At 66.0% G+C, this 27,659-nt stretch overlaps 2 protein-coding genes across 5 annotated transcripts in view; one reads left to right on the plus strand and one right to left on the minus strand.

Annotated features, from left to right (window-relative positions):
- Nucleotides 1-13: 13 nt before the first annotated feature.
- On the minus strand, nt 14-1,204 carry ADM2 (adrenomedullin 2). Its single transcript, XM_037847533.1, has 2 exons — nt 899-1,204; nt 14-380 (listed from the first exon to the last, which is right to left on the minus strand). Exons 1-2 carry the CDS (start codon nt 1,006-1,008, stop codon nt 44-46), a joined length of 447 nt encoding a protein of 148 aa, XP_037703461.1. The 5' UTR covers nt 1,009-1,204; the 3' UTR covers nt 14-43.
- A 2,653-nt stretch (nt 1,205-3,857) lies between these two features.
- Nucleotides 3,858-27,659, plus strand: part of SBF1 (SET binding factor 1) — a 50,631-nt gene continuing 26,829 nt past the window's right edge. The window contains exons 1-37 of one of the 4 annotated variants that reach the window (XM_037847759.1): nt 3,858-4,237; nt 4,988-5,062; nt 9,147-9,232; nt 9,475-9,612; nt 9,786-9,944; nt 10,032-10,142; nt 10,738-10,843; nt 10,972-11,104; nt 11,188-11,296; nt 11,391-11,504; nt 11,630-11,707; nt 12,081-12,194; nt 12,282-12,410; nt 12,541-12,639; nt 12,735-12,939; nt 13,017-13,129; nt 14,064-14,213; nt 15,180-15,248; nt 15,318-15,476; nt 15,620-15,885; nt 15,954-16,126; nt 16,209-16,282; nt 16,371-16,566; nt 16,681-16,808; nt 17,513-17,691; nt 17,773-17,909; nt 17,995-18,202; nt 18,506-18,702; nt 18,786-18,920; nt 21,108-21,179; nt 21,446-21,633; nt 21,713-21,892; nt 22,726-22,827; nt 22,935-23,120; nt 23,233-23,359; nt 23,435-23,565; nt 23,637-23,867. In XM_037847759.1, the coding sequence (XP_037703687.1) occupies nt 4,183-4,237; nt 4,988-5,062; nt 9,147-9,232; nt 9,475-9,612; nt 9,786-9,944; nt 10,032-10,142; nt 10,738-10,843; nt 10,972-11,104; nt 11,188-11,296; nt 11,391-11,504; nt 11,630-11,707; nt 12,081-12,194; nt 12,282-12,410; nt 12,541-12,639; nt 12,735-12,939; nt 13,017-13,129; nt 14,064-14,213; nt 15,180-15,248; nt 15,318-15,476; nt 15,620-15,885; nt 15,954-16,126; nt 16,209-16,282; nt 16,371-16,566; nt 16,681-16,808; nt 17,513-17,691; nt 17,773-17,909; nt 17,995-18,202; nt 18,506-18,702; nt 18,786-18,920; nt 21,108-21,179; nt 21,446-21,633; nt 21,713-21,892; nt 22,726-22,827; nt 22,935-23,120; nt 23,233-23,359; nt 23,435-23,565; nt 23,637-23,867 (5,112 nt within the window). In that variant the 5' untranslated portion in view covers nt 3,858-4,182. The remainder of the gene's footprint in view (nt 4,238-4,987; nt 5,063-9,146; nt 9,233-9,474; nt 9,613-9,785; nt 9,945-10,031; nt 10,143-10,737; nt 10,844-10,971; nt 11,105-11,187; nt 11,297-11,390; nt 11,505-11,629; nt 11,708-12,080; nt 12,195-12,281; nt 12,411-12,540; nt 12,640-12,734; nt 12,940-13,016; nt 13,130-14,063; nt 14,214-15,179; nt 15,249-15,317; nt 15,477-15,619; nt 15,886-15,953; nt 16,127-16,208; nt 16,283-16,370; nt 16,567-16,680; nt 16,809-17,512; nt 17,692-17,772; nt 17,910-17,994; nt 18,203-18,505; nt 18,703-18,785; nt 18,921-21,107; nt 21,180-21,445; nt 21,634-21,712; nt 21,893-22,725; nt 22,828-22,934; nt 23,121-23,232; nt 23,360-23,434; nt 23,566-23,636; nt 23,868-27,659) is intronic. The other 3 variants (XM_037847760.1, XM_037847761.1, XM_037847762.1) reach the window with 3 other exon arrangements.

Raw genomic sequence — 27,659 nt, forward strand, 5'->3', positions numbered from 1 at the left:
CAGCAGACTGCTGGGATGGGCAGGGCTACGGCCTGGCCCCACCTCAACCATAGCTGTGAGGACTGCCGGGGTCCACGGGGACCACGTCCCGCCGGCCGGCCTGCCCCACGAGCTGCCACAGGCGGTGGCTGAGGTTCTGCACCTGGCAGGTGCCCAGCACACACCCCACCCTCAGGAGCTGGACTCCGGGTCGGCGGGGTCCGGAACGTCTGGGGGGGTCTGAGTGTCGGCGGCCGTGGTCCTGGAGAGGCTGGCCCATGACGGGGGCTGGGCCGGCGCTCCTCTGTGACTGGGGGGCCTGGTGGAGCTTCCAGACCATGGGCTGGGGTGCAGGGTGCCGGAGCCGCAGGCCACTGGAGAGGATCCAGGCGGGGGGCTCCCTGCAGAGGAGATGGAGGACTATGCCTGATGGCCCAGACTTTCAGAAGTCCCCAAACCCACCCTTGTTCCCTCCACCCGGGCCAGGGGGCACTAGCCAGGGAATTGGCTTCCCCGATGCCCTGGAGCACTGCCAGGGGAAGCCCATGGCCTCGGCCCGCCTGGGACATTGCCAGGGGAAACCCACCTTCCCTCAGGGCTTGGGGCGTCTCAGTGGCTCAGGCGCACGTCCCATTAACCTGTGCCTCCCACGCAAGGGCACCCCTGCCTCTGTGGATCACTGCCATCAGGACTTGGGGTGACTTCCCCTTGGCAGGCAGGCAAGTCTGGGCTCCCGCCAGCCCCAGGGCCCCCATCAGACCCTGCTGCAGAGGAAGCTGCTGGCCAGTGGCCGGGGTGGGGGCGGGGGGCAGGGAGAGAGGCCCCGCTCCCCGCTCGGGTGTGCCGAGGGCATGGGGGTGGCAGTGGGTGGGGGCGCCCTGGCTCCCCGCTGGCAGGTCCGGGCCGAGCCGTCACTCACCTGGGTCGGGCGGGCCGCGGGTGCCGGCCCAGGCCGCGGGACAGCGCTCCGGGGAGCTGCAGGTAGAGGAGGCTGATGCAACCGAGGGTGACCGTCAGGAGCCGAGCCATGGGGCAGGCCGCAGGGGGCGGGAGGCGGCAGGCAGCGCGCTGCGTCTGCGGGGCCTGGGTCGGGGGCGCGGCGCGGCTCCGGTGGGCCGGGGTCCCTGGGCGCGACCGGCAGCGCGACGCCGGCGGGTCGGCTCGCGGTCGGGGCCTGCCTGGGACTGAGCGTCGAGCCCTCGGCACCTCGGGACCTGAACCACTGAACCAGCCTTTCCAGGAGGAGGCGGCGCCTGACTCCGACTGGGCGGGGCGCCGCGGCCCCGAGGGCGCCGCCGCCTCCACCTCGCCGCTCGGGCCAGGCCCCGGGGCGCACCGCGGCGGCGGGAAAGGGTGGCGTGACGGGGATGAACTCGACGTGCCGCCTCCCGGGGTGCGGGCGGAGGGACCCCCATCCCTGCGGGGCCCTAGGAGTCTTCCGGTGGGGGCCACGGCCCCGAGCCTGGTTGGAGCGGGCCATCCCCAGCTGCGGGGCCCGCGCTGGGGGGCAGCCGGCGGCTCTCTGGGGCTGACTCAGGTCTCCGGGCGTCGGCTGGAGCCCTCTCCCCGAGGGTCTGCCCAGGAACAGCGCGCCCTGACGGGGCCTGGCCAGTGTCTCGGCTCGGCAGGACCGCGGGAGATGGAGCGCCAGCGGCCCGGACCCCTGCGGGCGCAGTTTCCACCCTCCCCTGCGGATCCTCTGGCGCTCTATTTCTCAAACTCTACCCTGGCCTCCCCCGCCCTGTTGCTGCTCTCTGTGGATTCCCTTCCCAGGGCTGTTACCTGCTTCCAGACCTTGTACACACGGGTGTTGGAAGTGGTGTGTGTGTGTGTGTGTGTGTGTGTGTGTGTGTGTGTGCACATAACATGTAAAAATATATGTAAACTCAGAGATCTCCGTTCTTTTTATGGTTGGTCCTATTCCAACAGCGCTGACTTAACCCATCTTTTATTAGCGCACAGACAGTTTCCCATTTTCCACCATCCGGAGCCCTGCAGCCTTGAGCTGCTCTGTACGTGTTCTCGCTCACAAACGTGTCTCTGTAGGATCTCCTCCTGAATTGGCCGGCAGGATTGGAGGCTGAGCGTGTCCCCTCACGTGTCCCCTCGCTTCACAGCAGAGTGCCAACGGTCCTGCCCAAAGTTGGTGCCGGCCCCCTCCACCCCCACCCACTCGTAGTGTCGGTTCTTTGCTTCTTTGTCAAGCTGAGAGGGGCTGATGCTCTCACGGCCCCTTCCACGGGCATTTCTTTGATTACCTGAGCTTCAGCTCCTCTGTCCATGCTCTTATCCTCTATTGGGCTCATCCACTACCTGGTCACTTCCTGCCCCTCCTTCTGGCCCCCTGCTGTGTCCCTCCTGCCGCGCACGCAGCAGGAGCTCAGTAAACACATGCTGGATGAAAAGATCAAGGAGTGTTGAACACATACCACACTACAGGGCTCAGCTTACATCCCACGGGAGATAGGGAAACGTCGCAGGGAAACGTCAGTGGATAGTCACGTTTCTATTAGTTTATTTTTACCAGTGGGGGTAGTAACATGAGCCCATTTACGTTAGAAAAACAGAGCCACTGTCAGCAAGGCTGGCTGGAGGAGATGAAGCCAAGCCAGGGCAGTGGCTACAGGGACAGAGGTGAGTGGACAGATAAGAGAAACTGAGCAGCAGCCAATGCCTGGCCTGAGCAGGGCGGGGAGGAGTTATGAGTTAGCCATGACATGGTGGAACGGCCTGTGCACGGGACATCCAGAGAGGTGTCTGGCCAGTCTCCAGCCCTGCGGGCCTGGGGCTGAAGACACTGCAGCTCTGAGCCACAGCTTTGGGGTTTGCAGAGACGGCGAGGCCCTGGGAGGTAAGGGGGTGATGAGCATTACCCACGGAGAGTGCAAAGGGAGGTACGTCAGCTGAGGACAGACGTGGCTCTGGAGGGACAGCTGGGGGCGGGGGGCAGAAGACACAGAGCCGGGCTCAGTTCTGCAGTGGATTCTCCCTACACCGGCCCGCCTCTCCTCTATCTTCCACGTGGCTGCCAAAACCAGCTTCCTAAAGTGCAAATGTGATCATATCACTCACCCCCACCAAAAAAACACCACACACACAAAAAAATTAAATTCCCTGATTTCATGGGTTTTAGTCTGGGCCAGGTGGGTAGGGCCCGTGAGGCTCACAGGCCAGGGGCCACAATCTTCCCTTAGACCCTCAGGACGGGTGTTCTCTTGCCCTCTGGTCCTAGTCTTTGCTGCTCATTCTGCCTCTGCCCCTCTCTGAGATCCCACAGCCCCCTGCCCCACACGTCTTGGCGCCCTTATCATCTTCAGTGGTCCTAAGTGCCTCAAGAGGGAAGCTGGGGGGCCGAGAGCACCAAGCCTTCATTTTTCCTAGCTGGGAAGGGCTGCTTCCAGGGAGTGAGGGGGCTGGTGGCCTGGGGCACTCCTCACCTCTGAATCGGGCAAAGCAGACCAGAAGTTCCCCAGGGGGGCCACAGGAGGGGTGAAACTGGGGAAAGCTTTAGAAAAGTTTGTGTGAGCCAAGAAAAAGCTAGAATGGCAAGTGAGGAGGCTTTGCTTGTTTGGGTGTTTTAAGACAGGAGAGGTTGGGTTTGACTGATTGCTGATAGCAGGGTCCCGTGGAGAGGGACAGAGCGTGCGGGGAGGTGCACCCAGGGGCTGACATCTGTGGAAGGGCTCACCCCACCGCGAAGCGCAGGTGGGGCGGGAGCCTTTCTCCCTGACTCGCCTAGGAAATCCCAAGGGCAGTGCCCGGGCCCCTCCGGCTTCCCTCCAGACCGACAGCGGCGGCGGAGGAAGTCCAGGGACCCGACGCCGTGCCCCAGGCTGGGAACTCCTACGGCGAAGGTAGCTCGGAGGCACACACCGCGGGAGCCACTGACCCGCCCGAGCTGCCATCGCCATCCCCTGCCCGAGGGGCGGGGCCTCGCGCCTACTAGACCAATGGGATCGCACCGCCCCGGGCCCCGCCCACGGGGCGGAGCGTGTGCGCGCAGGCGCACGGCGCGGCCGGGCGGGCCGGCTGGCTGGGAAGATGGCGGCGGGAGTTTTGGCCGCCGCCGCCGTCGCCACGGAGCGGGCCCGGGGTGTCCGGGGTGCTCTGGCCGGTGCCGGGGCCGGGCCATGAGCGCGCCGCCCTCGAGTCCTCGAGCCGCGGAGCCCGCCCGCCCCCCACAGGCTGCCCGCGCCCCTCGCCATGGCCCGGCTCGCGGATTACTTCGTGCTGGTGGCGTTCGGGCCGCACCCGCGCGGTGAGTGAAGGGCCGCCGGGGCCGGGGCCGGCCGAGGGCCGAGGTGGCAGGCGCGGGGTGGCGCTCACGGGGCCGCCGGGCCGGCGCGAGGGACGTCCCGGGCACCTGCCGGCCGGGGTCCTGGCTGGGCGCCTCCCGAGATGCGCGGGGGGCGATGTGACAGGCCGAGCGGAGCCTGCCGCCGCGCTCGGGGGCAGAACCGAGGCAGGCAGGGCCCGGCCCCCCTCGCTCCCCGTTGGGTGGGATGGGCGCTCCGCCCGGGCCAACGGCCGGGCACCTTTGCCTCCAGGGCTGGGAGCGTCACTTGCAAGCCCCTCCTCTGGCTTCCAGTGTTCTGGTGGGAAGCCTCATGTCCCAGGTGTGCATATCTCAGCCACCAGGCCCGGCACCATGGCCCTCAAGGAGGCTGGGTGGGATGCAAAAGAGGGGTGTAGGATCCAGGGACCACTTTGTGGAGAGGAGATGTATTTGAGCTAGATCTTGGGGAACTTCAGAAGAAAATGTTGGAGGAGAAAAGAGCATTCCTGGCTGCTGCCCCCCCTCCCCCGCCCCCATGCCTACAAGCCAAGCCTTGGGGGGGATCGGCCAGTGGTTGGGTCTGGGGTCAGCGCCTGTCTGAGAGCTCTTCAGCCCAGGGGGTGGGAGGAAACAGAGCCTGACAGTGACATCAGCCACAGCCTTGGCGAGCGGTCTGCGTGCCAGGCCCTGCACACAGCCCTTTGTACGCATGAACTCACGTCTTCCTCACAGTGGTCCTTGAGGGTGGTCTTGATCTTACCCCTGCTTCAGAGTGGAACCAAGCACCTGCTGTGGAGTCACAGAGGGGTAGGACTCACCCCCTGGGCTGTCCCACCGAGACCCAAGCTGTGGACCCAAAGTCACGCTCTGCAGGGGAGGGCCGTGTGCCCAGGGAGGGCCTGACTGAGCCTGAGGTGGAGTCGAGCCTCCCCTCCTCTCCCTGCTCTCCATTAGCCCTGCTACTTGTCTGCCCCACCTGCTACTATCGCCATCCAGGACTTGGACTCTTCCTTCTCTTTGCCTTTCTTGTCATTGATCCTTCCACATACACCATCTCTTCATCTGGTTTCCACCTGATGGAAACCCCGTGTGCTGCCCAAGGTCCTCTCAGAGCCCTCTCACTCACAGCTACTCTGCTCCTCCTCTCTGCTCCCAGGGGTCCTGTGGCACTCTGGGTCGTGAACGCCTGTGTTTTTCTCCAGAGAGGAGCACTTGCGGGCAAGGATCCCTGCCCTCTGTGCACAGTGGGCTCTCTGTCAGTGTCGGACAGGCTGCAGAGGGAGAGCAGTCTGTTTGGAGGTGGCTGTGGGGATGGCAGTCCTGAGGAATGAGGCCGGCTGACGGGCTGCAGCCAGTATTTGGGGGCGTGGATTGAGTGCCAGGGTGCACTTGGAGGCCAGTGATGCTGAGGGCCTGGGGTGGTGGTAGGGTGGGGAGGTGAGGGCGGGCGTGAGGGGGCATGAGGAGGACGGATGGGCTTGATGAAGCTGACAGTGGCATGTGCTCACTGCTGGAGCAGGACAGGGGTGGGAAGGGCTGGCTCCCAAACCCTCTCCCTGCTGCCTTCCAAGGGTGGAGCTGGTCAGCTGCTGGCAGCCACCCAGCCTTAGGGTGCCCTCCAGAAGGACTTGTCCATCCCACTGAGGAGCATGCCCACCATGCTCAGGACAGCCGTGGACGTCAGGACAGGCTCGGGGTCTTGGGTGTGGGAGTGGTGGCTGTCTTGTTTCGGCTGGTCTTGCTCTGGGCATCCTGTCTGGGTGCTGGAGGGCAGGGCCTGGGTGCCATCCGAGGGGGTGTGGTGGCGAGGGGCCCTAGGTGGGCCTCTCCGGGTGGGCCTGCTGAGCCAGGATGCAGGTGGCTGGTGCTGGCCCCTCGCCTGGTGAGCGGGGGCAGAGTCAGCTCCTCCTCTCAGCACATATGGATTCAGCACCTCCTGGGACATGGGGGACCAGACGGACAGTGCTTGCCTACCCCTGGCTGGGGGGCACAGACAGTGGTCAGCGTGTTCGGTGCTCGATGGGTTATCTTGGGGGTGTGGGGTCTCGGCTGCCGCTTTTTGCTCTGACAGCCGAGTGCAAGTCTGCTGAGGAGGAAGGGCCAGGGGTCCTCCTGGTGCCGGGGACACCCCTCCACCCAGCCCTGACCGTGACCTGGCTGTCCCCACCCACAAGCCTGCCCTCTCTGGAGCTGGTTGGGGCTGAGTGGGGTGGCTTCCACTGGCTCCCAGCCCCCACCCTGGGAGTCGGAAGGGTCTGAGGCTCGCCGCCAGAGCTGGTCAGGCGTGACTCTGAGGCCGAGGGCCTGTGTGTGTGTTTGCGGTGATTGGGAAGGGCTTGTCCTGCAGCGTAGCCGGCCTGGGGGTGCAGCCTGCGGGTCATGCTTGCATGGGGGCTGCCAGGTCCCTCCTCCCCTTCCCGGGGCCGTGCTGGTCGGGTGGGGCATGTGGCTTGGCGGTCCTGGGCATGGGAGGCACAGCCGAGGGGTGGGGGTCCTCTCCTGGCCTCTAGGCAGCGCGTGCTGGAGCCCGGCGCGGTGGTGTTTCCTGCCAGCCGGCCGACACGGCGCTGTGGCTTGTTCTTCCGCTCCGCGTCCAGGCCTGCAGCCCACACGCCAGCAGGAAGAAGCTTCTCGTGGGGCCCGAGGCCGGGGGCCGGTGCCCATGGCTCGCGGGTGGAGGAGAGGGACCTACCACCTGTGTTGGGGGCCTTGGCTCATTCTGGTTGGGGAGCTCGGGGTGCTGCGGGTCAGCTGTGCATCCACAGGGCTGGGGGGAGGGGGTGGGGCACTGGGTGGACGTGGTGGAACCCGGCGCGTCTGCAGCCCCTGGGGACAAGGCCAGCAGGCGAGCCGGCCCGGTTGGCTGGGAGCTGGTCTCGGGAAAGGGATGGGAAGGCACCCGGGGCAGAGTTGCTGAGGCCTGCTGGCTGGCCCACCTCCAGGCACACCCCTTTTAGGGAGGGCCCGCCCGGGACTCTGTTTGCTGTGCGGGTTGTGAATGGGGCCAGTGCAGCTGGGGCCTCCTGCCACACCAGCAGCCCCGGCGGAACCTGGTGGTGCTGGTCCCCACAGCAGGCCCGGAAAGCTTCCCGGGGGCAGGGACTGCGGGCTGAGGCCCATGGGGTCGAGGGACTGCCCCGGGCTGGAGAGGGGAGCTCCGGAGATGCTTGCTTGAGTGCCCAGCTGCCCATCCGCCCATCCATCCCCTCAGAGGGGGTCTGGAGGCAGCTCCACGGAGCCTCAAGTGCCCACTGGGGAGCCCCCAGGTGGTTCTCCGGGTGCAGTTCCCCGTGGCAGGTGGAACTTGTGTTTTACTTGGTGACTAGTGGGGGCGGGTGGCAGTAGGCGATGGCTGCGGCTCTGCCCACGTCCCTGCGGGGTGGGGGAGAAGCACTGAGAGCCAGCCCAGCCTCAGGAGGTGCTGGGGCAGCAGAGGCAGAGGCTGTGTCCCTGCACCCACATCCTCTTCTTCTTTTCTCCGCTTGTTTGCCTCGTGGCAGGGACTGGGTGAGCCCTGGGTGCCAGCCAGGGCGGGCCCACATGGTGGTTCGGGCCGAGCCCGGGAGGAGGCCCTTGGGGGAGTGGGTGGGGGCGGCGCTGTGCAGGGCGGGCAGGGAGGGGTGAGCTGGCCGAGGACTGCCAGCGGGCCCCGGGGTGCGGCTGGGGGCGGCCCTTGGCTCCGACTCGGGGGTGGGTGGAGGCTCCAGCAGCCACCTGTCCCCTCCGCCCCACCTCATCTTGTGGAGCTGCCTGTCATTGCAGCCATGTCCGTGGTTGTGGGGCAGGGGAGCAGGAAGCTGAGGTTTGTGACTCAGAGCTCGTGACCCCTCACCTCCGACCACCTCCCACCCAGCTGCACCCTGTGCCCTGCCTGGTGATGCTGGCGAAGGTGGGTGCTCTTCGAGGCACCCAGCCCAGCTCCTTTGCCTTCAGGAGTGAGTGGGCTCCCCAGAAGGTCCCCCAGGTTCCGTTCACTCAGGTTTCTGGTCCCGACCCCTGCAGGCCCTCGGAGGCTGTGTGCCGTGGCTCTGTGGGATGTGGGCCCAGGAGCCTGCAGTGGGGTTTGGTGTTGAGCTGTCCCCTCCCTGGCTTGTCCCTCTGCCTTCCACAGCATGGGCAGCAGTGAGAGGCTGGTATGTGCCCCCAGGCCTGGGGCTGGCACGTGGGAGGTGGGGGGAGGAGGTCTTCCCCTGTCCTGCTTTCTGGGGCTCTGGGGGCGAGGGAGGAGCCATGGCTGTCCTCCATGAGTCCCCTGCGCAGTGAAAGGCGTGTTGCATGGCCGGGGTAGTGGCCCGGGGTCCTCCTACCTGGCGCGGTAGGGGCTGTGCAGTCTGCTCGGGTGGCCCGGGCTGGGGGCAGGGCCCTGGGCAGGGCAGTGGGGCTTCTGGGGTGCCCCAGCATGTCCTGAGTTTCCCCTCAGTCCAGGCATGTGGACAAGGCAGGCGTGCTGCCCATCTGCCGGGCGCACGGGGTGGAGGCCTGAAGTGGGTGACCAGCTTTGGGAGGCACGTGCCAGTGGCCTGGGAATGGTTCAGGGCATCTAGGGAGGTCCCGGGGCAAGCCTGAGGCTTGTGTGCTGGTCTGCAGCTCCAGGGGCCCTGGCTGCCGGGCTGCCTGGTGGGCAAGAGCAGGGTATGCTTTTGCCCTGGAGCCCCCCCGACGCCTTCAGGGGCCTGTCCTCTCTGTGCCCCTGGCTGCCCTGGGGACCTGGCTGCGCCACCAGCCGCCACCTCCCAGGGTCATTTTAGGGAAATGGTAGGTCTGGGCGCAGGGGCTGGCCTGGGGTTGGGGGGGCCAGGGTGGGTCGGAGGCCTCCGTCTGGGGCCACGAGGTGGCTTTCTCGGTGGGTGGGGTGGGGGGGAGGTGGGCGCTCTGACCTGCTCTGTCTCAGGGAGTGGGGAAGGCCAGGGCCGGATCCTGCAGCGCTTCCCGGAGAAGGACTGGGAGGACAACCCGTTTCCCCAGGGCATCGAGCTGGTGAGTGGGGCCCGTGGCGGTCACTGCCCAGTGGGAGGGCTGGCGTGGTGCCCCGCGTTTCCCAGGCCCTGTGCTGTAGACTGGTGCCCGTCTCGTGGAGCCCACAGCGCAGCCTGCATGGCCGAAGGAAGGGCTCAGGCTGGGAGGGGTGTGCACCCTGGTCTCGTCTCAGGAGGTGCTGCCTGGCTTGGGCTGCCCGGGTCCCAGGTGGGCCGAGGAGCTGATGCCGGCTGTCCCTGCAGTTCTGCCAGCCCAGCGGGTGGCAGCTTTGTCCCGAGAGGAGCCCGCCCACCTTCTTTGTGGCCGTCCTCACCGACATCAACTCTGAGCGGCACTACTGCGCCTGCCTGACCTTCTGGGAGCCGGTGGAGACCCCACAGGTCAGGGTGGGGCCCTGGGTACCGCGAGGCCCGGGCTTTTGGTCCACCCCAGTTCCTGCCGGGTTCTGGTGCTCGGGGCCCTGGCAGCAGGGGTTCTGGGGGGGCCAGGTCCTGAGTCACCTGGTGCCCCCACCCGACTGATGGGAGCCGGGGGAACGGACTTCTGTCCTCAGGAGGCAGCGCGTGCCGAGGACTCTGTGGGCAGGGAAGAGGCTCTGGAGGAGGGGGGTCGTGCGCAGCTGTCACCCACTGCCCTGGCCCCTGCTGGCCAGCTGTTTGCTCCTAAGACCCTGGTGCTGGTGTCCCGGCTGGACCACGTGGAGGTGTTCAGGGTGAGGCGGGCAGCGGGGCGGGCCAGGGTCAGGCCAGGGGTCCCCCTGCTGCCCATGCCGCCACGTCCCACCCTGTGGTCCCTGCAGAACAGCCTGGGGCTCATCTACACGGTCCACATCGAGGGCCTGAACGTGTCCTTGGAGAGCGTTATTGGGAACCTGCTTACGTGCACCATCCCCCTCGCTGGGGGCTCTCAGGTGCGTCTTGAGGGGCAGCTGGTGTCCCCCCTCGGCCACAGGCCCTCCCAGGGCAGTGCCAGTGCCCCCTGGCTGCAGAGTGGGCCCATGGTTGTCAGCTGCCGTCTTCCCTTGGCCCTTCCTGCGTGTCACGTGTCCCTGTGTCTCAGTGGCTCTCAGACTTCCAGCCTGGGCATCCTTGAGTCTGTCTGTCCTTTCGCTCCCCGGGCTTGTGTCCGGCTGACCCTTCTGTCTCAGACCTTGCTTTCTGATGTAAGTGTGTCTGTCTCGGCCTGCACCTTGCGGGACTGGTGTGTGTCTGGTCTAACCGTGCCTCTCTGTCTGTCTGTCCTGTGCAGCTGGACTCTGTTGAGGAAGGAGCGGTATGGATTCTTTTTTTCTTCTGCCCCCAGGCCCCCTCCCTGTACCTGCCCATGCCCTGGAGTTTCTCTGCTGCCCGGCTCAGGGCCGACAGGGAGCGGGCAGTGAGCGGGCTGCGCCTTCCCTCCACGCTGCTCGGGTCCGTCAGACCGCCAGGGCCCGCGTGGGCCGTGGCGCTCGGTGGGCGCGGGTCTGCGTGGCACTGCCGAGCCCTGAGTTTTCTCTCCCCCTGCAGAGAACCATCTCCCTGGGGGCCGGTGACCGGCAGGTTATCCAGACCCCCCTCACCGACTCCCTGCCCGTCAGCTGCTGCAGCGTGGCCCTTCTCTTCCGCCAGCTGGGTGAGCCCCACCTGACTCCCCAGCCCTTGCCTTGCTGCCCCCCGTGGCCCCTCCCTGCTCTCCCCGGCCCTGCCGGGCTCTTCACCTTGGAGCTGGAGCGTCTCTGCAAGCCTGTATTCTCCCCGCAGGCATCACCAACGTGCTGTCTTTGTTCTGTGCGGCACTCACCGAGCACAAGATCCTCTTCCTGTCCCGCAGCTACCAGCGGCTTGCAGACGCCTGCCGCGGCCTCCTGGCACTGCTGTTCCCCCTCAGATACAGGTGACCCCAGCCCTGCTGTCCTCCCCAGCCCCCCGGCCCCTTGCCCTGCTGCCCACCCCAGGCTGAGCCCTGGCCTCTTGCAGCTTCACCTACGTGCCCATCCTGCCGGCCCAGCTGCTGGAGGTCCTTAGCACGCCCACGCCCTTCATCATCGGGGTCCACGCGGCCTTCCAGGCGGAGACCCAGGAGCTGGTGAGGCCCGGGTTCCACCCCGCAGCCAGCCTCGTCGCTCAGGAAGCAGCCCTTAGTCCCCCGGTCCCTGAGCACCCACTCCCTTTGTTCACAGCTGGATGTGATTGTCGCTGACCTTGATGGAGGGACGGTGACCGTCCCTGAGTGTGTGCATGTTCCACCCCTGCCAGAGCCCCTACAGAGCCAGACGCACAGCGTGCTGAGCACGGTGAGGACAAGACTGGGGTCATTTGGGCTGGGGCCTTAGGGACTTTGGGTTGGGACCCCCTGGCCACCAGGGGAGGCCAGAGTGTGTGGCTGGCAGTCGGCTGAGCCTTGCCCCTGTGCCCTCAGGTCCTGGACCCAGAGCTAGAGTTGGCCGATCTTGCCTTCCCACCCCCCACGATGCCTACTTCTTCCCTGAAGATGCAGGTGGGGGGGTCGTTGCTGCTCTAGGGTGGGGTCCCCTGCCCCCGCCCCACCCATGCACTCTTGTGCTGGGCTGCCAGTCGGGCCTGACCCCATGCCGTGCACACGGTCTGGGTGCATGGGGTTCTGGGTGCACAGGGTTCCAGGTGTGCAGGGGTCAGGAGCGTGGGGGGCCTGGTGTGGGGGGGCTGGGGCTGGGTGAGGCCTGATCTGGCTTGTAGGGGGAGGAAGAGAAGAACTGCTGAGCGCTGGGGGCTGGATGGAGGGACTTGAACAGAGGGGCCAGACAGTGGGGTCAGCTGGATGGAAGGACCAGATGGGGGCCTGGATGGAGGGGTGGCTGGGCCCTGGCGCCCACCTGCCTGCCGTGCCCCAGGACAAGGAGCTGCGCGCTGTCTTCCTGCGGCTCTTTGCCCAGCTGCTGCAGGGCTATCGCTGGTGCCTGCACATTGTCCGCATCCACCCGGAGCCTGTCATACGCTTCCATAAGGTGCTGGGGCGTCTCCCCAGGGGCGGGAGGGGCAGTGCCCAGGGCCTGGGGCCCTGCCCCTGAGGGTTGACCCCCCTGTGTCCCCAGGCCGCCTTTCTGGGCCAGCGGGGGCTGCTGGAGGATGACTTCCTGATGAAGGTGTTGGAAGGCATGGCCTTTGCCGGCTTCGTGTCAGAGCGGGGGGTCCCTTACCGTCCAACGGACCTGTTTGACGAGGTGCAGACCCCGCCTGCCTTGCCTCTCCACCCAACCCCTGCCAGCCAGCCCGTCCGACTCTGCCTCCCCCGCCTCAGATGGGAGGAGACCCCCACTGCCCCAGCCCACCTGACTCTGCCTCACCCCCCAGCTGGTGGCCCACGAGGTGGCGCGGATGCGGGCCGACGAGAACCACCCCCAGCGCGTCCTGCGCCACGTCAAGGAGCTGGCGGAACAGCTCTACAAGAATGTAGGGTGCTGGGTCCCGAGGGCTGGGGGCTGGCTGGCAGAGCCACTGTGGCCCCAGACCCCCTTCCTCCAGCTCCACCTCCCCCTTCCCTCCAGGAGAACCCCTACCCAGCTGTGGCAATGCACAAGGTGCAGCGGCCAGCAGAGGCCAGTCACCTGCGGCGGGCACCCCGGCCCTTCCCACGCCTGGATGAGGGCACCGTGCAGTGGATCGTGGACCAGGCCACGGCCAAGATGCAGGGTGCACCCCCGGCCGTGAGGGCTGAACAGAGGACCACGGTGCCCTCAGGGCCTCCCATGAGTGCGTGGCGGGGAGGGGAGGGAGGGCCTCAGGGCCCCTGGGGGGAGCCAGGGTGAACATGCCCTTTGCACCCCCAGCTGCCATATTGGAGCGGAGCAGTGGGCTCCATGCCAACAGCGCCCGCCGGCTGGAGGTGGTTCGCAACTGCATCTCCTACGTGTTCGAGGGGAAGATGCTCGAGGCCAAGAAGGTGAGGGGAGTGCTGGGTGCGGGGAGGGGCTCCGAGGAGGGCTCTGCCCCCCGTGCGGGAGCCCTGGGGCAGACAGTTGGTGCACGTCTGCCTCCAAGGCCGCAGGGTTTGCAGAGGAAACTCTGGGCTTGGCATGGTGCTCCGTCCTCACCCAGAGTGCCCAGGAGCAGGCTCCTCCTGGGGGAGGCCCTAGCGGGGCCGGCAGGAGGGACAGACCTGCTCCGGGTCCAGGGCGGGGTGGGGTTCTTCGGTTTGTAGACACTTGGGCCCCGGGGACTGTCACTTGTCACAGAAGTGGAGCCCTGGGTGCTGCTCTTCTTCCTTGATGAATCGGGACGGCTCCTGCCCCACGGGCTGCTCTGCCTTCTGGGGGTTTCCCGTTGCAGGCCATTGCGCCTCCCTTTCTCCCGCACTGTGGTGTTCTGCCACGTGAACATGCTGTGGTTGCTGAACCAGCCCCTCACTAAGGGCCCGTGGCAGGCCTTGGCTGTTTTGTCTTTTAAAGACGACAAGGCTAGAGCAGGCACGGAGCCCCTCTGTGGCCGAGCTGGCAGAATCTGTGTGCTGCTTAGGACCACCCTGCTCCACGGGGCCCTGGAGCTGCGTGGTGGTGGGTGGGCTGCTCTGTGGAGAGCAGGCTGCGCTGACGTCCTGCATTTGTTCTGGGGGCCTTCGCAAGCTGGTGCAGCAGTTCCCGGCTGCGGGGCTGCTCCGCCCAACGGCTGGCACTTCCTAGTGGTCCATAGAACCCCAGGCCTGGACGCCCCTGGCCGAGAGCACATTCGGGGGCTCTCCTGGGCCCCCGTCCCCCTCCCCTCCCCTGCTCTTGTGCCGGGGTCTTCCCCGTGCTTCCCCCTGCTCCTCCAGGACACGGTGTGCCGTGTCCCAGCTCGGCCCCCTTGCCCTCCCCCCGTGACCTGGCCCGTGTTCCCAGCTGCTCCCGGCCGTGCTGAGGGCCCTCAAAGGGCGCGCTGCCCGCCGCTGCCTCACCCAGGAGCTGCACCTGCATGTGCAGCAGAACCGGGCGGTTCTGGACCACCAGCAGTTCGACTTCGTTGTCCGAATGATGAACTGCTGCCTGCAGGTGAGGGACTGTGCGGTCGCGGTTACTGCTTCTAGGGGGAGGGGCAGCCGGTAGCTGAGCCCTCAGCTCTCGGGGCTGCTTAAAGGGTACCGGCGGCGGGGGCTCTTTCCCGGAGGCGAGGGCGAGGCGGAGGACTTGGCCGGGTCCTCGGCGGGAGGCGTGCAAGGTGTGGAGGGCGGCGATAAGGACAAGACACTCTTCATCCAGTAGGAGTATGCGCCAAAGAGATTTATTCAGGGGTGATTACAGGTTATATAGGCTGGTAAAAAGGGCAGGGCTGGAAAGGAGGTGAAGCAGCCTTAAATGGCAATACTGAAGGGAGAGGGGCTAGGATTGGTTCTGAGAGAACGCAGGAGCCGTTGCAGCGGGGCGGGGGTTGTTCTGGCCACGGTGCATGCGCGCTGGCGGTGGCAGGAGTGGCCTTGGCACAAGGGAGTGTGTGGGTAAGATAAGGAAGTGGGGAAAGGGCAGTTGGGAGAAAGGCGGTTTCCTCCGGCAAGCCTCCCCTGCCAGTGGCATTTTGGGTGAGGAAAAGGGAGCTGCCTTGACCTCGCTCCCCAGGCTCGGGGGGGCTGCAGAGGGCACTAACGCCCGTACCTACTACCCTCCCCAGGGGGTGATCAGGTCCCCTGGCCCAGGCCTGGCAAGCCGAGGTGCAAGCTCAGTCACCCGCAGGACTGCAATGATGGCGTTGGGCGGGGGGAGAGGGGATCCTGTCCCCACGGTGCTCACAGCTGGGGAGGACCCTGGCCTACTGGGACAGTGAGACTGGAGGTCCAGGGGCTGCCCTTTGCTGGTGACGGTGGTGCCGAGAGAGGCGGGTGCAGGGGAATTAGGACGGAGGTGTCTCAACCTGCAGGGCATCCTGGGGTGGCAGACGGGTGGCCCTGGGCTGTGGGTGGCGGCAGGTGTCTGGGTGGAGGGGATCGGTGGGGGTTCTGACGAGGCTCCCTGTTGTGCCCTCAGGACTGCACCTCCACTGATGAGCATGGCACCGCCGCCGCCCTGCTGCCACTGGTCACTGCCTTCTGTCGGGTGAGTACTGGGCGGCCCCCTGCCCCCGCCCCTCAGGGCAGCTGCTGACCTGCCACCTTGCTCCCGCAGAAGCTGAGCCCGGGGGTGACGCAGTTTGCATACAGCTGCGTGCAGGAGCACGTGGTGTGGAGCACGCCGCAGTTCTGGGAGGCCATGTTCTACGGGGACGTGCAGACCCACATCCGAGCCCTGTACCTGGAGCCCTCTGAGGACCAACCCCCCTCACAGGTGCACCGGGGCTAGGGGGTGAGCTGAGGACAAGCCCCCTCCCAGCTGTGCTGGGGGAGGCAGGGCATACCCAGACTGAGCCCCTCTTGGGCGCTGGCGCCTGCAGGGCCCCTGCTCATGGGCTGTGTGCTGTGCGGTGGCAGGTCGGGGAGGCCCCGGTACACGAGGAGCCTCCGTCTGCCCTGGACGTGGCCTCGGAGCAGCGGCGCCTGTGGCCGACTCTCAGCCGGGTGAAGCAGCAGGAGCTGGTGCAGAAGGAGGAGAGCACGGTGTTCAGCCAGGCTGTCCACTACGCCAGCCGCATGAGCTACCTCCTGCTGCCCCTGGACAGCAGCAAGAGCCGCCTGCTGCGGGAGCGCGCGGGGCTGGGCGACCCCGAGAGTGCCGCCAACAGCCTGGTCACCAGCAGGTGGGCCCCCGCCCCGCCCGCGCCCTGCCCGCTGCTGCTGCCCGTGCCAACCGGCTCTCTCCATGCAGCATGGCAGGCAGCGTGGCTGACAGCTACGACACGGAGAGCGGCTTCGAGGATGCCGAGACCTCGGACGTGGCCGGGGCCGTGGTCCGCTTCATCAACCGCTTTGTGGACAAGGTCTGCACGGAGAGCGGGGTCACCAGCGACCACCTCAAGGGGCTGCACGTCATGGTGCCAGGTATGGGGTCTGGGGGACTGGAGCGCCCCTCTGGCGGCTGGGGGTGGCCAGGCAGTGAGTTCCGCCCCCTCCCCGCCCCCAGACATTGTGCAGATGCACATCGAGACGCTGGAGGCGGTGCACCGGGAGAGCAGGAGGCTGCCGCCCATCCAGAAGGTGTGTGGGCTGGGGCGGGGGGCGGGGGGCAGGGTGCGGGGGCTGGCTGTGGGCTGAGGCGCTCTCCCCTCTCGCCCTCCTTGAGCAGCCGAAGCTGCTGCGGCCCCGCCTGCTGCCCGGTGAGGAGTGCGTGCTGGACGGTCTGCGGGTCTACCTGCTCCCGGACGGGCGCGAGGAGGGCGCAGGGGGCACTGTGGGGGGCCCTGCCCTGCTCCCAGCAGAGGGCGCCATCTTCCTCACCACGTACCGGGTCATCTTCACGGGGATGCCCACCGACCCCCTGGGTGAGCCTCAACCCTCTTCTGCCCCCTGACCCCCATGGGAGGTGGGCCGGGCACCCCCTGTGGCCCTGGCTCCTAACCTGAGGTGCTCCCTGACTCTGTGCCTGGCCTGTCCAGTGGGGGAGCAGGTGGTGGTGCGCGCCTTCCCCGTGGCCGCCCTGACCAAGGAGAAGCGCATCAGCGTGCAGACCCACATGGACCAGTTCCTGCAGGATGGGCTGCAGCTGCGCGCCTGCACATTCCAGGTGGGGGCCGGCAGGGGTGGGCGTGCCAGGGTGGGGGTCTGGGCGGCAGAGGTGGGCGTGCTAGAGCAGGGGCCTGTGCCTTCTCGCCTGCTGTGGTGCTTGTCCGGGTCTGTACTGATGCCCGTGGGGTCGCCAGGCTTGGGGGAGGGGCTCTGGCTCCGGGCTGGGAACCACTTCTCACTGGCTTGCAGCCAGCCGCCCCCTCGTGTTCACATGAACCGTTTTTTAAGCTGGTGTTTGCTCCTAGGGTGTTTGAGCTCCAGCTTTACGTGTAGGGCTCCTGCTTCAGGCCCTGGTGCTGGGCTACTTGTTGGAGCCCCTTAGCCTTGGACCCCGCCTGAGCTGTCCCCAGAGGAGGCTGGTCTGGGGTGCTGCGTGAGGGGCGAGGAGCCTCTGCACTGGGCAGTGGGGGTCTGCACGGCTCTCTGTGGCACCTGTGTCCCACCCAAGGCCTCGTGACAGGAGGCTGGTCCTTCAAGAAGGGGGGCCTGGCTCCCTTTTCCAGAGTTTTGCAACCTGGAGGCTGTCAGGCCTTTGTCCGGGTGTTAGCGTGATGCGGCCCAAGAGCATCTTGTGGAGGTCGCCCGCCTGGCAGGGGTGGTGGGCTTGGGCTTGGCCTCCACGGCAGCAGCCTGGTGGGCAGCATGGGGCCTGGGGGCACAGAGGGCCCCGCAGCCCTCTGAGGGCGTCCTTGTTGGGTCCAGCTGCTGAAGATGGCGTTTGACGAGGAGGTGGGCTCCGAGAGCGCCGAGCTCTTCCGCAAGCAGCTGCACCGGCTGCGCTACCCCCCTGACGTCAGGGGCACCTTCGCCTTTGCCTCGGGCGCTGCACACACGCCAGGCCGGGCGGGCCGGGTGCCCAAGGACAAGGGTCCCTCCCTCAGGTACTGGCAGGCCCTGGGACAGACCCCAGACCCCCATGGGCACCTTGTGTCCTCAGTCCCCGCCGGCCCCTCCCCTCCCAGGACCCTGTCCCGGAACCTGGTGAAGAACGCCAAGAAGACCCTCGGGCGGCAGCACGTGGCGCGCAGGAAGGACAGCTCCCCCAGCCGGGAGCTCCGGGGCCAGCCCCCCGCCGAGGACCAGGAGGACGAGATCTCGGGTGAGGCGGGGGTGCGGGTGGGGCCGGGGGGGGCTGGGGCGAGCTGGGGCTCAGGGCGACGCCCCCTGTGGCCGGCCTGCCCCAGTGTCAGAGGAGCGGGAGCCCAGCACGCTGACCCCCAGCGCCGCCCTGAAGCCCGCGGAGCGCCTGACGCTGAGCAGCCTGGTGGAGCGGGCCTGCTGCCGCGACTACCAGCGCCTCGGCCTGGGCACCCTGGGCAGCAGCCTGAGCCGGGCCAAGTCCGAGCCGTTCCGCGTCTCCCCGGTCAACCGCATGTATGCCATATGCCGCAGGTGAGGCCCGCGGCCGAGGGCCGTCGCTGGGACCCCTGGGTGTGGGCACCCCCGGGTGTGGCTGCCTGGTCCCCGCTGCCTGGCGCTGGGGCTGGGTGAGTGCAGGGGTGCATGGAGGTGGGCCGGCCAAGCACAGGTGGTCTGGGGTCCACAGCAGCCGAGCACCCGGGGGAGAGGGCCGCTCCGCACCCCCTCCTGCCTCCCTGCCGTGGGCGTGAGGCCGAAGGAGCCGGAGCTGACCAGAGCTGTGGGCGAGGGTGCCGTCGGCTGTGGGGCGTCCTGACGTCCCTGCCTCGCCTCCAGCTACCCGGGGCTGCTGATCGTGCCCCAGAGCGTCCAGGACAACGCCCTGCAGCGTGTTTCCCGTTGCTACCGGCAGAACCGCTTCCCTGTGGTGTGCTGGCGCAGTGAGCGCTCCAAGGCCGTGCTGCTGCGCTCCGGGGGCCTGCACGGCAAGGGCGTCGTCGGCCTCTTCAAGGCCCAGAACGCACCGTCCCCAGGTGCCTTCCCTGGCCCGGTGGGGTGGGGTGGGGTGGGGGGGCTGTGCCTGCGCCTGCGCCACCCACTCACCCCCTTCTGCCAGGCCAGCCCCAGGCGGACTCGAGCTTGGAGCAGGAGAAGTACCTGCAGGCCGTGGTTGGCGCCACGCCCCGTCACGCCGACACGTCCGGGCGCAACACGCTCAGCGGCTTCTCTTCGGCCCACCTGGGCAGCCACGGTGAGGCTCTGGGGGCGGCTCCTCACCGCTTCCTCGCCTCCTCAGCCCCAAAGCCCCCGGCTCCAGGGACCCCATGGTGCTGCGGCTCTGGGGATGGCCCCAGGGCACAGGCTGTTGACCCGGGGGTGCAGGCGCACAGGGCTTCGCGGTGCCAGCCGAGCCTCCTCTTCCTGTCCCGCGACCTCGTGGGTGGAGGGGGCGGGCCCTGCGGTCACACACGGTGGTCCTGTGAGGTCACAGATGGTGTTCTTGTGTGGTGGTCCCGTGTGGCCCCTTGTGGTCAGGCCCACGTGTGCTGGTGGCTGTGGGGGCAGGAGGAAGAGCGGCTCCCGTGGGAGGCCGGGCCAGGGCCCAGCCGTGCTCTTGTGTCCCGTGAGGCCAACTGCCTGTGCCCGGCGGCCCCTTATCCTCTCACACTTGGCCTGCCGGGCTGGTGCTCCTTGAGGTGTGGTCTGTGGACCCCTGATTTTCCTACTGTCCAGTTACGTGGCCCTGAGGCCGCGTCCCTCCCGCATCCAGCTGCCCCGTGCGGTGCTCACCACGCCAACTGCTGCGCGCGTGGGCTCCCGGCATCCCGACCCCAGCCCCCTGTGTGTGCATCTGCGTGCCCACATCTTCCCTTGGCACCTAGAGAGGCACCTCGAGGACAGTGGCTGTCGGGGCAGCAGCAGCGCGCTGCGCTGCCTGAGTCTCTGTGCTCAGGCCTGTGTTTCCTCAAAACCTCTCGGCGGTTTCTGGAGCGTCGGGGGTGGAGGTGCAGTGGCCAAAGGGAGCCTCCCTATGCTGGCCTCCCCACACTGGCCTCCCCAGGTGCCCCCGTCCAGCTCCCCCCCCCCGGTGCCCTCCCTGGTGCTCCCCCCAGTTGCCCGCCACGCTCCCCCCCAGGTACCCGCCCATGTGCCCCCCCAGGTACCCCAGGTGCTCCCCCAGTTGCCTGCCCAGGTGCCCCCCCCAGGTGCCCGCCCAGGGGTCCTGCTTGGCCTGTCGGTCTCACCTCAGGTGGTCACTTTGGTCTTTGTTAGGGCCTGAGGTTGTGGATCCGCAAAGCGAGGTCCTGCCTCATGGTCATGGACAGGCCCTTGCGGTGTCCCCTGGTGCTGGTCGTGGGTCTCAGACCACACCCCTTTCCGGCAGCCTCTGCTGGCCCAGGACACTTACTCCTCTTAGTTCCCTTTTTTCTTTGGAAACCGGGTTTGGTTTTCCAGATAAAAAGCTGGGCCACTAAGTTGATTATGTCGTGCACACACTGTCCTGCCTTCCCGTTTCCGCCAGCTTCGTCCACCAGGCCTTGTGATCTCGGCCACCCCCCAGCCCATCCCAGAGGCTGTGTCTGCCCCTCACGTCGCTCGGGCCTCTGCCTGACCAGCTTCAAGCCCACCGGCCGCTGGCTGTTGGGGTCAGCACTGGCAGGGTGCCAGGGACAGGGCCCCCCACTGTTCCCTGTGCTGGGGTTCTGTGTTCTGTCTCTGAGGATATCCTTTGTCCCTGTTTCTGCCCGCGTGAGGTCTGCAGGGGTGGGGGAGCCTGGGAGGCATGACCCAGCCACTTGGAGCCGCCGCTTCCTCGCGGAGCCTCCCCGTGTGGGTGGAGGAAGCCCTGGTGCACCCTGGGTGGCCTCGGTACCTTGATCTCAGTCCAGGTCTGTGCGTGTCCATGGGCTGCACGTCCCTTGTCCTGGGCTATGGTCTCTTTCTCTCTGGAAGTCGGGGCCGTTTCTCTGCTCCCCGGCGCCCAGTGTAGACCTCCTTGCTGTGTCTGTCCCAGGCGGAGGTGGTAGTGTGGCTGGGGGCCATGCCTGGGGTCAGCTCCATGCCCCTGGAGCCAGAGGGGTGCAGGGCTCTGAGAAAGACAACTCTGGATGAAGGGGAGAGGGTGTGAGGAAGGGGTGCAGGGAGAGCCCAGGGGTGGGCGAAGTTGCTGCAAGTGGGTTGAGCTGGGGGAGAGGCTTTAGGAGGGGAAGCAGAGTGCTCTCTTGCCACAGGTCCCTGTGCTTCCCAGCTGCCCAGGGCCAGAGCCCCTCTGCCAGCCAGGATGACACCTCTCCCTGCTCTCCCGAGGCCAGGGCTCGGCACTGCCAGGGACGTATGGGGGCCCCTGCCCACGGCCTGGTCCCCTCTGGCTTGCAGGCCCCTGCTGGGCACCCCTGGCCCCGGGCTGGCCTGAGCCTCTTCTCTGCTGTGCCCCCAGTGCCCAGAGCCAGGGTCACCACGCTGTCCACTCCCATGGCGGCCTCGGTCTCCAGATGGACCGCGCCCCGAGGTACCGTGCAGGCCGCCAGCAGGCCCCCAGCACGCCCGGGCACTAACCGCCCCTGTGCAGACCCCCAGCCACCCCAGTCACTGCCTGGCCCCCACAGCACTAACCTGACCAGCCCCGGTCCTGACCTGCCCCAGCGCTAGTCCCTGGTGACCACCATCCTCTCGATGAACCCCCGCCAGACCCGGCCCTGCCCTGGCACAGCCCCCGCCCGAGCCCCACCCCTGCCCCGGCCCACTCCGGCACTCTCCTGGCCTTGTTTCCTGCAGGGAAGTGGGGCAGCATCCGAGCCAGCGGGCGCAGCGGGGGCTCCAGCGTGGGCGTGGACGTGGGTTCCCGCTTGGCAGGGAGAGACATGCTGGGCCCCCCCCAGCCCAATGGGGCCCCCCCTGACCCAGGCTTCCTGCGGCCCCAGCGTGCAGCGCTCTACATCGTCGGGGACAAAGCTCAGCTCAAGGTGACCAGGGGGACCTGGGGACGGGGTCCGGAGGGCCAGGACAGGCGAGGGCAGGTCTCAGCAGCTGGCGCCTCCCCAGGGTGTGCGGCCGGACCCCCTGCAGCAATGGGAGCTGGTGCCCATTGAGGTCTTCGAGGTGCGGCAGGTGAAGGCCAGCTTCAAGAAGCTGCTCAAGGCTTGCGTCCCTGGCTGCCCAGCCGCTGAGCCTGGCCCCGCCTCCTACCTGCGCTCGCTGGAGGACTCGGAGTGGCTGAGCCAGGTTTCCTGGGGGCACTCGGGGGGGGGTGGGGGCCGCGTGGGAAGGAGGAGGAGAGGCAAGGGGTCAGGGGTCTGCGGAGACTTCTTCCGCCTGGTGCCTCCTGTGTGCTGGAGACCGTGGGCAGGGCTCTTGTTTGTTTTCCTGACAACGTGGGCCACCGGGAGGATGGGGTGATGGCCCATTCCCACCTGCGAGGGGCCGCGTGGGGCTGTGGTGGCTGGGAGGCGACAGGGAGGGTGGGTCCAGGGAGGGGAGCAGGCTGGCATTGGTGGGGGAGGCAGCGACAGGCTTCCCTGCACGTTCTGGTGGCATAGTGGGGACGTGGGGGCCTAGGTGGCCTGAGCACAGGAGCGAGGCCAAAGGCGACGAGCCGTGTGCTCCCTTCCGGATGTTGTGGCAGTGGCTTGGCGTCGGCAGGGCCCTGGCTGTGAAGGGCGCTGGGGGGGCAAGGGCAGCCGCTGGCCCAGCATGTGACGGCCCTCCTTGTCGTGGGAGCTGGGGGTGGGGTCGGGCAGGGCAGTGGTCACAGGCCTGTGCCCCCCGATGGCCTGGTGTGTGCCCAGGGAGGAGCCAGCACAGCCCCTTGTGGCTCTTGGCGTATGTGGTTGCGGGGCCCGGTTGGGTGGGTCAGAAGTCACCTGGGCCCTGGCTCCAGGTCAGACGGGCCAGGCTGCAGTGTGGACGTGGCAGTCGTCTGCAGCCAGGGTGGGCAGTGCTCGGGGCTCTCTGCGTGGGATGGGAGCCTTCGCGGGCTGGGTGCCGGGTGGGGCAGGCAGGCAGCCTGGGGGTGGGTGGGGCTGCCCAGGTGGTGAGGCCGCGGCCTGCCCTGGCAGATTCACAAGCTGCTGCAGGTGTCGGTGCTGGTGGTGGAGCTCCTGGACTCGGGCTCCTCAGTTCTCGTGAGCTTGGAGGACGGCTGGGACATCACCACCCAGGTGTGTGCGGGGTGGGCGGGTGGGCGAGTCCTCGGGGCTCTGGGAGTCATCGGCGGGTGGGGTGGGACCCAGGGGGCTCTGGGACTGACCGGCGGGCGGGCGGGTAGGTGGTGTCCCTGGTGCAGCTGCTGTCAGACCCCTTCTACCGCACCCTGGAGGGCTTCCGGCTGCTGGTGGAGAAGGAGTGGCTGTCTTTCGGCCATCGCTTCAGCCACCGTGGGGCCCACACACTGGCTGGGCAGAGCAGCGGCTTCGCACCCATTTTCCTGCAGTTCCTGGACTGTGTGCACCAGGTGGGGGCCTTGAGGGCGGAGAGGGCACGGGGGTGGGGGGCCGGGGCAGTGGCTTTGCCTGACAGGGACAGGGGCTCTAGAGCCCCCTGACGCGGTGACCCGGTGCCGGCAGGTGCATCTCCAGTTCCCCATGGAGTTCGAGTTCAGCCAGTTCTACCTCAAGTTTCTCAGCTACCACCACGTGTCCCGCCGCTTCCGCACCTTCCTGCTGGACTCGGACTATGAGCGCATCGAGCTGGGTATGGGGCGCCGGGTGGGGGCTGGGGGCTGTGGCGGCTGGGGAGGGGCCCTGGGCTCAGCACTGCCGCCTGCAGGGCTGCTGTACGAGGAGAAGGGGGACCGCAAGGCCCAGCAGGTGTGCAGGTCCGTGTGGGAGCACATGGACCGGCTGAGCAAGAAGACGCCCATGTTCTACAACTACCTGTACGCACCTGAGGACGCGGAGGTGAGTGGGAGCCCGGCGGGGTGGGGGGCGGCTCTGCTCAGCCAGACCCTCAACGCCCGCTGCTGCCCCAGGTCCTGCGGCCCTACAGCAACGTGTCCAACCTGAAGGTGTGGGACTTCTACACGGAGGAGACGCTGGCCGAGGGCCCCCCGTACGACTGGGAGCTGGCCCGGGGCCCCCCTGAGCCTCCCGAGGAGGAGCGGCCCGACAGCAGCGCACCGCAGAGCCGGCGCCGGGTGGTGTGGCCCTGCTACGACAGCCGCCCCCGGGCCCAGCCCGACGCCATCTCCCGCCTGCTGGAGGTGCGTGGGTGGGGGGTGGGTGTGCGCCCTCCCCTGCCCTGCCCCCAGCCCTCCTCTTGGAGGCACCTCTTGGCTCTGGGCTCCTGCTGTCCTCGGGGATCAGCCCTGCGGGTGCCTTCCCCGCCCCTCAGGCCCACCAGGACCCGGGTGGCCCCAACACTGGCCCAACCCTGCACCCCTCGGAGCGTGGCTGCTCCCCTGGGCTCTGCCCATCTTGGTGCACGTTTCCGGGGAGAGTGTGCTGGTGGCCTCAGGCTGCCGTCCGCGGGGGGCACGTCTGCCTGGCCTCGGCTTGCCGAGGGGGAGAGGAGAGCCACGTGAGGGGGGTGGGCATGGCAGAGGGCAGTGTGACCCACCCACCGTGCTCACCCTGCGAGGTCTGCTGGCCATGGCTCTCCACATTCGCTCTGCCCCTAGCCGGTGCCTGGGCGGCCTTGGGGAATGTGGACGCACCGTGGGGCTCCTATTTCCTCATCCGAAATGTGGCCGCACGGGGTGGGCAGGTGCAGAAGGGGCCCATCCCGAGGCAGCTGTCACCCGGGGGTTGGAGGCGTGGGGCAGGGTCGGTGGACGAGGGGTCCCAGCAGCAGGCGGAGCAGGAGGGCCCTTCCTGGTAACATCAGTCGGCTTGGCCCCCTCGTTCTGGGCCTAGGAGGTCACGTGAAAACCAGCTGATCAGCTGTTTCCGCTCTTTAGCGCTTTGATATTTTCAGTTCACATGGTATCTTGGAGATGTTTTCGTGTCAATCCATAGAGACCTCTGTCTTTATTTCTGTAGTTGGTTATTATTAGTTTCGTGTTGAGTTTTTTTTTGCATTTTAAAAAATAATTTATTTTAAGTTGTAGTAATATGTAAGTAACATGAAAGTAATTTTAAGCATTTTGTACAATGCTTTGGCATTCGGTACGTTGACGAGACTGTAACCTTCACCACTGTTTCCAGGCCATTTTCATCACCCCAAATGAGACTCAGACTCATTTAGCCATTACCCCTATTCCTCCTGCCCCCTCCCCTGGTACCCACTGTTCTGCTTCTGTCTCTGTGGATTTGATTATTGCAAGTATTTCATGTAGGACAAATGATACGGCAGGTGTCCATTTGTGTCTGTCTTGCCGCTCTCAGCATGTGGGGTTCATACACACTGCCCCAGGCCCCAGGCCTTCACTTCTGTTTACGGCCAAGTGGGAGTCCACACTCTGCTTCTCTGCTCATCTGTTGATGACACTGGGGCTCTTTCCATTTGTTGACGATTGTGTGTAACACTGTGGTGAACACTGGTGTGTGAACACCTGCTTGAATCCCTGTGTCAGGTCTTTAGGGTGTGCTCCTAGGAGTGGTGCTGTCTGGTCATGTGTGTGATTTTCTGAGGAATCACCTACAGAATGGTTCCGCCAGGGTTTGTTCGCTCTTAAAACCAAGAAACGAAGCAGCCACTCCATGTAACAACATGGTGACAGTTTATTGGGGAACCTGCAGACCGGAAGCTGGGCCTGGGCAGCTGTGCACTGTCGAGCAGCGCTCGGTGCCACCCAGGGGGCTGCAGGGGTTGTGTGGGTTGAGAACGAGGAAGACGCAGAGCCAAGGCGGGGTTTGCAAAGTCGTGAACAGGTTTCTTTGAAGCTCCTGCTGTGTAGCGGGAAGGTTCCAGTGCGGAGAGCTGTCGTCCTCAGGAACGTGTGTGTGCGCAGTAAGATGCATCTGCGGGGGGGAGTTCTTTGCCTTATTGAGGAACTTATGGCTTCTGGTTTATGGCCTCACTCTCCACCCCTCGAAAACCCGCTCTTACGTTCTCCACGCCCCTCTCGACGAACTCTCCCGAGCAGCAACCGAGGGCACCTCTGGAGGCGGCTCTGCAGCAGAGGATGCGTGTTCTAGCACCCGGGCCTCCGGAAGTCAAGGGGAAGATCAGCCAAGGCGACCCCCAGAGCCCGCCCTGTTGGGTTAAAAGGCGATGCTGTTCATCCCCGGAGGCAGCTGGCACCGCCTACCCCCAGCACTCAGTCTAGTTGCGCACTGCAGCCTCCTTAGTTGCCCATTTCAGGAATTCATCTCCTTCTACCATAAAGATTAGAAACCCTGATCTAGGGACAAAATGCACGGTGTCGGCCACCGCTTGGTCCGATGTAGGCTGCAGGCCGCCCTTGACCAGGTGGTTCGGGCACTGATTCTCCCCAGGGAGGTGACCCGGACTTGAGCCCCTGGGGCTCCACAGTGTCGGGAGGGACGGTATGAAAGGAGTACGAGCTCTGCCCCAGGGCCGTGGAGGAGGCCATCTGTAAACCGGAGCCCTGGGGCCTCCACGACAAAGCAGGAGACAGCATGGCTGCCAGAGCCTTTCCCTGTCCCCAGGGAACGGGAACACCCATCCTCTTGGGTGGCGCTGTCCAGCATAAGTCCCCCCAGATTTGGTGGGTGCCTTTGTCCCTGCCAACATGTCGTGGGCACCCACGCATATGGGAAGGTCTCTCGGGGCCTTGTGCTGCTGAAGCCTGATTCTCTTGTTGCCGTCCAGAAGTCCACAAGCGCCTAAAGCAGCGTCTACACAGGTAGTGGGCACGCTCGTCCACCCGGCAGAGGAAGGAATCCTCTGTAGGCTGTCTGCCTTCATTCCCCGCAGTATCGGCCCTGTGTTATGGGGTAGCAGGTGCCTTCGTCAAGCACACGTGGGACGGGACTCAGGCCACAAGCACGTCACCTTATTTCAAAGGGAGACATAACCTTGTGCTTGAGTCCTGCACAGTCTTAGGACCGTGTGTTTTGACAGACGGGGTAGCTGATCTGCCTGGTCGTGGTTTTCAGCCACCCATCTAATTTTGGCCAATTTTTGGCTTCTAGGTTTTCCGGAGGTGTGCATGTAGTATGGGCTGGAACGTGCCAGATTGTCATTCTGGCATCGGGGCTTTGTGCTTGAACCCAGATACCTTCCCACAGGGCTTCACCCCGTATGTCCTTACCAGCTGTGGCCGTTCCTCCTGTGCCATCCAGTCGGACCACGACATGCAGCCCAGCTCTCAGTGCCTGTGGAGAGTGGCACAGGCTCAGACATAACCGTCCCAACGGCTCGCAGCTCCCCTGCCTGCTCTGACGCTCTCCCTCATCCATCCACAGGGTGTCCGAGGTTATTTGAGGTGCTCTTGCCATCAGGGGAGGGTCCTCCTCCACAGGAGCCCTTGGTTTACCAGGCAGCCTCCGTGGGCTCCTGCACCTTCTATTACTGATGCTACTTTCTCTGTCACTGGCAAGGGTGGTGCAGGGGAGTTTGAGTTCTCTACACACGTGACTGGCCTCAATAATTTATGTAACTCTTCAGACAGTGGGCTCCTCCAGAGAGAACGCCATTGTTGCAAATAAGCATGCCACTTTTGTGTGTGCTGTGCTGTGCACAAGCACTTCTAGGCTAAACACGAGTGTCTTTGGCCCGTCCACTTATTGGCAACAATGTTTGCACAGTTATCGGCAAAGTCATTGTTACAGGCTCTGCTTGCATAAGAGCAGATACGCCACTAGCGGTTGTTTTTCAGGAGGACTAGATCGTTGCTCTGTTCCTTCCTGTGGCTGGGACGTGAGTGGTCCTTGCTTTCCATTTTGCTTTTGCCACAGGCCCCACCTGATCCCTTCTGGGTGGCAGCTGGCAAGAGCCAGTTCACAGGCTTGTCCTGCCGTTAGTGCACCTCCAGGCTGGATCTGCTTTACAAGTGTCTCCACCTGTTGGAATGCCTGCTCAGCCTCATGTCCGGTGCCACTGAGCCCCCTCTTTTTACTAATCTATGTAGTGGTCGAAGTACTTGAGC

Source organism: Choloepus didactylus, chromosome 8, assembly GCF_015220235.1.
Source record: "Choloepus didactylus isolate mChoDid1 chromosome 8, mChoDid1.pri, whole genome shotgun sequence".
Lineage (NCBI taxonomy): Eukaryota > Metazoa > Chordata > Mammalia > Pilosa > Megalonychidae > Choloepus > Choloepus didactylus.